The sequence below is a fragment of the Pristiophorus japonicus genome, chromosome 30 (assembly GCF_044704955.1).
Source record: "Pristiophorus japonicus isolate sPriJap1 chromosome 30, sPriJap1.hap1, whole genome shotgun sequence".
NCBI lineage: Eukaryota > Metazoa > Chordata > Chondrichthyes > Pristiophoridae > Pristiophorus > Pristiophorus japonicus.
Window position 1 is genome coordinate 7,155,636 of NC_092006.1, and position 9,962 is coordinate 7,165,597.

Here is a 9,962-nt window from a genome sequence, read left to right on the forward strand (position 1 = left end):
CCTCCCTCTCTCTCTCTCCCCTCCCTCCCTCTCTCTCCCCCCCCCTCCCTCCCTCCCTTCCCCTCTCTCTTCCCCCCCCTCCCTCCCTCTCTCTCTCCCCCCCCTCCCTCCCTCTCTCTCTCCCCCCCCTCCCTCCCTCTCTCCCCCCCCCTCCCTCCCTCTCTCCCCCCTCCCTCCCTCTCTCTCTCCCCCTCCCTCCCTCTCTCTCTCCCCCTCCTCCCTCCTCTCTCTCCCCCTCCCTCCCTCTCTCTCTCCCCCTCCCTCCCTCTCTCTCTCCCCCTCCCTCCCTCTCCCTCCCTCTCTCTCTCCCCCTCCCTCCCTCTCTCTCTCCCCCTCCCTCCCTCTCTCTCTCCCCCTCCCTCCCTCTCTCTCTCCCCCTCCCTCCCTCTCTCTCTCCCCCTCTCCCCTCCCTCTCTCTCTCCCCCTCCCTCCCTCTCTCTCTCTCCCCCTCCCTCCCTCTCCCTCTCCCTCCCTCCCTCCCTCTCCCTCTCCCCCCTCCCCCTCCCCCTCTCCCTCTCCCTCTCCCCCTCTCTCTCTCTGTCTCCCCTCCCTCCCTCTCTCTCTCTCTCCCCCCGCTCTCTCTCTCTCTCTCTCTCTCTCTCCCTCCCTCCCCTCTCTCTCTCTCTCCCTCCCCCCCCTCTCTCTCTCTCCCTCCCCCCCCCTCTCTCTCTCTCCCTCCCCCCCCTCTCTCTCTCTCCCTCCCCCCCCTCTCTCTCTCTCTCTCTCTCTCCCCCTCCCGCTCAGCGGCACGAACGGCTGCAGAATTCTCCCTGGCTGAAGCACTTTCACACAGGTAGGAAGATGGTTTATTTAATCTTTTGTTGGCTTATAAATGTTTATTCAGGTTGGATTTATTTGTATAATATTTGTAGAAGTATAAATAAGGATTTATTGTCGAATTTAATGAGTTCCCTCCCCCCACCTCGTTCTGGACGCCTAATTTGTAACCTGCGCCTGATTTTTTAATGTGTAGAACAAGTTTTTTCAGTTCTACAAAAATCTTCACTGGCTCCATTCTACTTTAGTTTGGAGTACGTTTTCACTGTGGAAACTTTCAAATCAGGTGTCAGTGGCCGGACACGCCCCCTTTTGAAGAAAAAATTCTGTTCTAAACTAGAACTGTTCTAGCTGACTAAAACTGCAGAAAAAAAAAATGAGGAGAATTGCGATTTCTAAAATAGTCCATTCTCCACCAGTTGCTCCTAAAAATCAGGCGCGAATCATGTGGAAACTTGGGCCCATTATTCTAAACTCTAGAGAAATGGAGTATAAAAGCAGGGAAGTCTTGCTACAGTTATACAGGGTATTGGTGAGGCCACACCTGGAGTACTGCGTGCAGTTTTGGTTTCCATATTTACGAAAGGATATACTTTGCTTTGGAGGCAGTTCAGAGAAGGTTCACTCGGTTGATTCCGGGGATGAGGGGGTTGACTTATGAGGAAAGGTTGAGTAGGTTGGGCCTCTACTCATTGGAATTCAGAAGAATGAGAGGTGATCTTATCGAAACGTATCAGATTATGAGGGGGCTTGACAAGGTGGATGCAGAGAGGATGTTTCCACTGATGGGGGTGACTAGAACTAGGGGACATGATCTTAGAATAAGGGGCCGCCCATTTAAAACTGAGATAGGGAGAAATTTCTTCTCTCAGAGGGTTGTAAATCTGTGGAATTCGCAGAGAGCTGTGGAAGCCGGGACATTGAATAAATTTAAGACAGAGATAGACAGTTTCTTAACCGATAAGGGGATAAGGGGGCGGGCAGGGAAGTGGAGCTGAGTCCATGATCGGATCAGCCATGATCGTATTAAATGGCGGAGCAGGCTCAAGGGGCCGAATGGCCGACTCCTGCTCCTATTTCTTATGTTTTTATGTGTTTCTTCCTCATGTTTATCCAGCCTTCCCTTAAATGCATCGATACTATTCGCCTCAACCCCTCCCTGTGGCAGCGAGTTCCACATTCTCACCGCTCTCTGGGTAAAGAAGTTTCTCCTGAATTCCCCATTGGGTTTATTAGTGACAGTCTGATATTGATGGCGTCTAGTTCTGGTCTCTCCCACAAGTGGAGACATCTTCTCTGCATCTACCCTATCGAACCCCTTCATAGTCTATCAGGACGGCCCTCGGCCTAGAGAAAAGAGACCCAGCCTGCTCAATCTTTCCTGATAGTTAGAACCTTTCATTTCTGGTATCATCCTTATAAATCTTTTTTGCACCTTCTCGAGTGCTTCGATATCTTTACCTTGCTAGACTCTCCTCAATGTCTTTAATATCTGCTTCTCTCTGAAATGAAACATACAAAGCAGTAACAGAGGTTTGACTGAAATCCAGGCCGTCAATTCGCCCTCTTACATTCTATGAGATTCAGCAGGCTATTCGACTGCGGGGCCCCTCACAGCCAAGCGTCGTCGTGTCCCCATCCCCAGCACCTTGTCTCAGGCAATTTCCAGAAGTGTGTGGGGGGAGGTGGGAGGCGTTGTAGGAGATTGAGGCGGACTGTGGCTGGAATTATCATCGAATCCCACAGCACAGAAGGAGGCCCATTCAGCCCCTCGAGCCTGTTACACAGGAAGAGGAGGAGGCCCATTCAGCCCCTCGAGCCTGTCACACAGGAACAGGAGGAGGCCCACTCAGCCCCTCGAGCCTGTCACACAGGAACAGGAGGAGGCCCACTCAGCCCTCGAGCCTGTTACACAGGAACAGGAGGAGGCCCATTCAGCCCCTCGAGCCTGTTACACAGGAACAGGAGGAGGCCCATTCAGCCCCTCTGGCCTGTTACATTAGGAACAGGAGGAGGCCCATTCAGCCCCTCGAGCCTGTTACACAGCAACAGGAGGAGGCCCATTCAGCCCCTCGAGCCTGTTACACAGGAACAGGAGGAGGCCCATTCAGCCCCTCGAGCCTGTCACACAGGAACAGGAGGAGGCCCACTCAGCCCCTCGGGCCTGTTACATTAGGAACAGGAGGAGGCCCATTCAGCCCCTCGAGCCTGTTACACAGCAACAGGAGGAGGCCCATTCAGCCCCTCGAGCCTGTTACACAGGAACAGGAGGAGGCCCATTCAGCCCCTCATGCTTGTCAGGGACCCTCGAGGGTGAAGATTCAAGCCCCTCCATCACCCACATCCTGTATGGGGGGTGGGGGGGGGGGGGGGGGTGGGGGAGGGCTTTTAAAACAAAAATGTGTACATTTGAATTTGCAACCAGAAAAAGAAGTTGAAAGTGGATTGTGACAGAGCGCAGCGACTTTAGAGGGAGTCGGGGAGGGGGGCGAGAGATGGGAAGGTTGAAAGATCGCGGGGGAGACTGGAAAGTGGCGGGTGGGAGGGGGATTTGTAGGAACTGCGCGCCCTCCCGTGGCCGAATAGCCGGCTGGGTCCTGCACCTTTAAAGTGTCGTCCACCCTTGTCGGCTTGTGGGTGCGGGTCTTTGTGGTCTCGCACATGTCAGCAGAGGGGGGAGAAATCAAGATTTAACAAGTCAAGCAGCCGCCGCCCCGCCCAGGCTGAGGTCTCAAAAGTTGCTGCAATACAACGGGGCTCCGCTTTGTTGACGGAAACGGCGTCCGGTTGCCGGGGTAACGACGTCGCAGCGACGTCTTAAAGGGGCAGCGCCGCCGCAGAAACCTTAAAGGGTCCCCGCTAAAATTTATTTTGAAAGAGCCTGAATTGCTATAGCGCCTCCCAACACCCCAGGACACCCCCCCCCCCCCCGGCCCCATAAAGCACTTCGCTGAAGTCACTGGGATCCTTTTTTTGTGAGCCACAGTCGAAGAAACATAGAAAATAGGTGCAGGAGCAGGCTATTCGGCCCTTCGAGCCTGCACCACCATTCAATATGGATCATGGCTGATCATTCATCTCAGTACCCCGTTCCTGCTTTCTCTCCGTACCCCTTGATCCCTTTAGCCGTAAGGGCCGCATCTAACTCCCTTTTGAATATATCCAACGAACTGGCCTCAACAACTCTCTGTGGTAGAGAATTCCACAGGTTCACAATTCTCTGAGTGAAGAAGTTTCTCCTCATCTCGGTCCTAAATGGCTTCTCCCTTATCCTTCGACTGTGACCCCTGGTTCTGGACTTCCCCAACATCGGGAACATTCTTCCTGCATCTAACCTGTCCAGTCCCGTCAGAATTTTATATGTTTCTATGAGATCCCCTCTCATTCTTCTAAACTCCAGTGAATACAGGCCTAGTCGATCCAGTCTCTCCTCATATGTCAGTCCTGCCATCCCGGGAATCAGTCTGGTGAACCTTCGCTGCACTCCCTCAATAGCAAGAATGTCCTTCCTCAGATTAGGAGACCAAAACTGAACACAATATTCCAGGTGTGGTCTCACCAAGGCCCTGTACAACTGCAGTAAGACCTCCCTGCTCCTATACTCAAATCCTCTCGCTATGAAGGCCAACATGGCATTTGCCTTCTTCACCGCCTGCTGTACCTGCATGCCAACTTTCAATGACTGATGTACCATGACACCCAGGTCTCGTTGCACCTCCCCTTTTCCTAATCTGTCACCATTCAGATAATATTCTGCCTTTGTGTTTGTAGTGTCCCTGCACCTTAGTACAAACTCACACGAGGCATAGATATATCAGACACGGTCACTCTGTGACCTTCACCTTTGTTGCCAGGACCAAGGAGTGCTGACCCTGGGTGGGACCTCCCCTTTTATACCTGGAAACCCAGGTGAGGAGTGTCTCTTGCAAGTTGTGTGGTCAGGATGTGCATTTCTAGGGTACAGGTACAGTGTACATGAGTTACAGTTACATGACTATGTCATTACAAGATGGTTAAATACATGACAGTGTTTTTGCCCCCAAAGTGGATAACCTCACATTTATCCACATTATACTGCATCTGCCATGCATTTGCCCACTCACCTAACCTGTCCAAGTCACCCTGCAGCTTCTTAGCGTCCCCCTCACAGTTCACACCGTCACCCAGCTTAGTGTCATCTGCAAACTTGGCGATATTACACTCACTTCCTTTATCTAAATCATTGATGTATATTGTAAATAGCTGGGGTTCCAGCACTGAGCCCTGCGGCACCCCACTAGTCACTGCCTGCCATTCTGAAAAGGACCCGTTTATCCCGACTCTCTGCTTCCTGTCTGCCAACCAGTTCTCTATCCACGTCAGTACATTACCCCCAATACCATGCGCTTTGATTTTGCACACCAATCTCTTGTGTGGGACCTTGTCAAAAGCCTTTTGAAAGTCCAAATACACCACATCCACTGGTTCTCCCTTGTCCACTCTACTAGTTACATCCTCAAAAAACTCCAGATTTGTCAAGCATGATTTCCCGTTCATAAATCCATGCTGACTTGGACCGATCCTGTCACTGCTTTCCAAATGCGCTGCTATTTCATCCTTAATAATTGATTCCAACATTATAATGTAGATAAGTTGGTCACGAAAGTAAAAGCCCATGGGATCCAAAATTGACTCCGAGGCAGGAAACAAAGGGTAATAAGAACATAAGAACTGGGAGCAGGAGCAGGCCATTTGGCCCCTCGAACCTGCCCTGCCATTCAATAGAACCATGGCTGATCTGATTCTGGACTCAGCTCCACTTCCAACAATGGTCGATGGGTGTTTTTGTGACGGGACGGCTGTTTCCAGTGGGGTTCCGCGGGGCTCAGTACCAGGTCTCTTGCTCTTTGTGGTATGTATAATTAACGATTTGGACTTGAATCTCGGGGGAATCTAAGAAGTTTGCAGACGAGACTAAAACCAGCTGTGTGGTTGATAATGACGATGAAAGCTGAGTGCAGCCCCGACTGCCGGCCTCTCTTCCGCGGTTACGTCCGAGCCAGGATGTCCCCGGAGGCGGAGCACGCGGTGTCCGCCAGTACGCTCGCGGCCTTCCGTGAGAGGTGGGCGCCGGAGGGACCGGAGTGCATCGTCACCCCCGGGAAACAAATTTTAATTTGATCATTTAGGTTTAAAGTTTAATTTGTTTAATTTGCTGGTTTTAGTGCCTTTTAGTCAGGGGGCACTTGTATAATTTGTGGTTTTAGTGCCCTCAAAATAAAAACAAGGCGGCACTCAAGGTTTTTGGAGCCTTTAATCGGTGGGCACCTGATTACTGATACACTGAAAAATAGCGAGTCTGTGATCTTTCAATGAGGTCGTGGCTGATTGAGCAACCTTGTGTTCTTGAATTCGTATTTCTTTTACAATTGATCATTATAAAAAGACTTTCATTTCTAGAGCGCCGTTCGCAACCTCGGGACGTTCCCAGGGCGCGTTGCAGCCGATGAAGCAGTGGTTTCCGAAGCGCGGTCCCTGTTGTGATGTGGGACACGCGGCAGCTCGATGTGCGCACAGCAAGATCCCACAAACCTCGGAGCGGGGACTGGAGCGAGAAGGGGGAGTTGGGCAGTAAACGCCGCAAAAGTGTTGGTGCGAATAATCTCTCCCGAACTTATTAGCTCCAAATTATTGCAAATAGAGAAAAAAAGCACAATAAATTCTCCGGAGACGCGATTTCAGGTCAAAAATCTTCACGTTTCGAAACCCCGCTGATTATAAAAATGTAACATAGAAACATAGAAACATAGAAAATAGGTGCAGGAGCAGGCCATTCAGCCCTTCTAGCCTGCACCGCCATTCAATGAGTTCATGGCTGAACATGCAACTTCAGTACCCCATTCCTGCTTTCTCGCCATACCCCTTGATCCCCCAAGTAGTAAGGACTTCATCTAACTCCCTTTTGAATATATTTAGTGAATTGGCCTCAACTATTTTCTGTGGTAGAGAATTCCACAGGTTCACCACTCTCTGGGTGAAGAAGTTTCTCCTTATCTCGGTCCTAAATGGCTTACCCCTTATCCTTAGACCGTGACCTCTGGTTCTGGACTTCCCCAACATTGGGAACATTCTTCCTGCATCCAACCTGTCCAAACCCGTCAGAATTTTAAACGTTTCTATGACGTCCCCTCTCACTCTTCTGAACTCCAGTGAATACAAGCCCAGTTGATCCAGTCTTTCTTGATAGGTCAGTCCCACCATCCCGGGAATCAGTCTGGTGAATCTTCGCTGCACTCCCTCAATAGCAAGAATGTCCTTCCTCAAGTTAGGAGACCAAAACTGTACACAATACTCCAGGTGTGGCCTCACCAAGGCTCTGTACAACTGTAGCAACACCTCCCTGCCCCTGTACTCAAATCCCCTCGCTATGAAGGCCAACATGCCATTTGCTTTCTTAACCGCCTGCTGTACCTGCATGCCAACCTTCAATGACTGATGTACCATGACACCCAGGTCTCGTTGCACCTTCCCTTTTCCTAATCTGTCACCATTCAGATAATAGTCTGTCTCTCTGTTTTTACCACCAAAGTGGATAACCTCACATTTATCCACATTATACTTCATCTGCCACGCATTTGCCCACTCACCTAACCTATCCAAGTCACTCATAGCATCCTCCTCGCAGCTCACACTGCCACCCAACTTAGTGTCATCCGCAAATTTGGAGATACTACATTTAATCCCCTCGTCTAAATCATTAATGTACAATGTAAACAACTGGGGCCCCAGCACAGAACCCTGCGGTACCCCACTAGTCACTGCCTGCCATTCCGAAAAGTACCCATTTACTCCTACTCTTTGCTTCCTGTCTGACAACCAGTTCTCAATCCACGTCAGCACACTACCCCCAATCCCATGTGCTTTAACTTTGCACATTAATCTCCTGTGTGGGACCTTGTCGAAAGCCTTCTGAAAGTCCAAATATACCACATCAACTGGTACTCCTTTGTCCACTTTATTGGAAACATCCTCAAAAAATTCCAGAAGATTTGTCAAGCATGATTTCCCTTTCACAAATCCATGCTGACTTGGACCTATCATGTCACCATTTTCCAAATGCGCTGCTATGACATCCTTAATAATTGATTCCATCATTTTACCCACTACTGAGGTCAGGCTGACCGGTCTATAATTCCCTGTTTTCTCTCTCCCTCCTTTTTTAAAAAGTGGGGTTACATTGGCTACCCTCCACTCCATAGGAACTGATCCAGAGTCAATGGAATGTTGGAAAATGACTGTCAATGCATCCGCTATTTCCAAGGCCACCTCCTTAAGTACTCTGGGATGCAGTCCATCAGGCCCTGGGGATTTATCGGCCTTCAATCCCATCAATTTCCCCAACACAATTTCCCGACTAATAAAGATTTCCCTCAGTTCCTCCTCCTTACTAGACCCTCTGACCCCTTTTATATCCGGAAGGTTGTTTGTGTCCTCCTTAGTGAATACTGAACCAAAGTACTTGTTCAATTGGTCTGCCATTTCTTTGTTCCCCGTTATGACTTCCCCTGATTCTGACTGCAGGGGACCTACGTTTGTCTTTACTAACCTTTTTCTCTTTACATATCTATAGAAACTTTTGCAATCCGCCTTAATGTTCCCTGCAAGCTTCTTCTCGTACTCCATTTTCCCTGCCCTAATCAAACCCTTTGTCCTCCTCTGCTGAGTTCTAAATTTCTCCCAGTCCCCGGGTTCGCTGCTATTTCTGGCCAATTTGTATGCCACTTCCTTGGCTTTAATACTATCCCTGATTTCCCTAGATAGCCACGGTTGAGCCACCTTCCCTTTTTTATTTTTACGCCAGACAGGAATGTACAATTGTTGTAGTTCATCCATGCGGTCTCTAAATGTCTGCCATTGCCCATCCACAGTCAACCCCCTTCAGTATCATTCGCCAATCTATCCTAGCCAATTAACGCCTCATACCTTCAAAGTTACCCTTCTTTAAGTTCTGGACCATGGTCTCTGAATTAACTGTTTCATTCTCCATCCTAATGCAGAATTCCACCATATTATGGTCACTCTTCCCCAAGGGGTCTCGCACAACGAGATTGCTAATTAATCCTCTCTCATTACATAACACCCAGTCTAAGATGGCCTCCCCCCTAGTTGGTTCCTCGACATATTGGTCTAGAAAACCATCTCTTATGCACTCCAGGAAATCCTCCTCCACCGTATTGCTTCCAGTTTGGCTAGCCCAATCTATGTGCATATTAAAGTCACCCATTATAACTGCTGCACCTTTATTTCATGCACCCCTAATTTCCTGTTTGATGCCCTCCCCAACATCACTACTACTGTTTGGAGGTCTGTACACAACTCCCACTAACGTTTTTTGCCCTTTGGTGTTCTGCAGCTCTACCCATATAGATTCCACATCATCCAAGCTAATGTCCTTCCTAACTATTGCCTTAATCTCCTCCTTAACCAGCAATGCTACCCCACCTCCTTTTCCTTTTATTCTATCCTTCCTGAATGTTGAATACCCCTGGATGTTGAGTTCCCAGCCCTGAAAAGTGACTGATTTATAAATAATTTCAAGTTGGAAAAGCCTCTTATTATGAATAAAGTTTGAAAAGCTACTCAATATTAAACATATAAAGTTTGAAGGACCATTGGTTATAAAACAACTTAAAGTTTGAAGAGGCACTGATGACGAGAGCAGTGTGTGTGTGTGTGTGCACAGCCCCTGATGACGAGCGCAGTGTGTGTACAGCTCCCGGTGACGACAGCAATTGTGTGTGTGTGTGTACAGCTCCCGGTGACGAGCGCAGTGTTTGTGTACAGCTCTCGGTGACGACAGCAATGAGTGTGTGTGAGACAGCTCTCGGTGACGAACGCAGTGTTTGTGCACAGCTCCCGGTGACGACAGCAATGTGTGTGTGTGCACAGCTCTCGGTGACGAGCGCAGTGTTTGTGCACAGCTCCCGGTGACGAGAGCAGTGTGTGTGTGCACAGCTCCCGGTGACGAGCGCAGTGTGTGTGTGCACAGCTCTCGGTGACGAGCGCAGTGTGTGTGTGCACAGCTCTCGGTGACGAGCGCAGTGTTTGTGCACAGCTCCCGGTGACGAGAGCAGTGTGTGTGTGCACAGCTCCCGGTGACGAGCGCAGTGTGTGTGTGCACAGCTCCCGGTGACGAGCGCAATCTG

The 9,962-nt window shown here is 49.7% G+C and overlaps 1 protein-coding gene across 1 annotated transcript in view; it reads right to left on the reverse strand.

Annotated features, from left to right (window-relative positions):
• The window catches only part of LOC139240254 (cilia- and flagella-associated protein 141-like), a 14,647-nt gene extending 11,116 nt beyond the window's left edge, over nt 1-3,531 (reverse strand). The window contains exons 1-2 of the mRNA XM_070868733.1: nt 3,381-3,531; nt 2,239-2,279 (exon numbers count right to left, since the gene is read on the reverse strand). Coding sequence (XP_070724834.1) covers nt 2,239-2,279; nt 3,381-3,440 — 101 coding nt within the window. The 5' untranslated portion in view covers nt 3,441-3,531. The remainder of the gene's footprint in view (nt 1-2,238; nt 2,280-3,380) is intronic.
• Between the last annotated feature and the right edge of the window lie 6,431 nt (nt 3,532-9,962).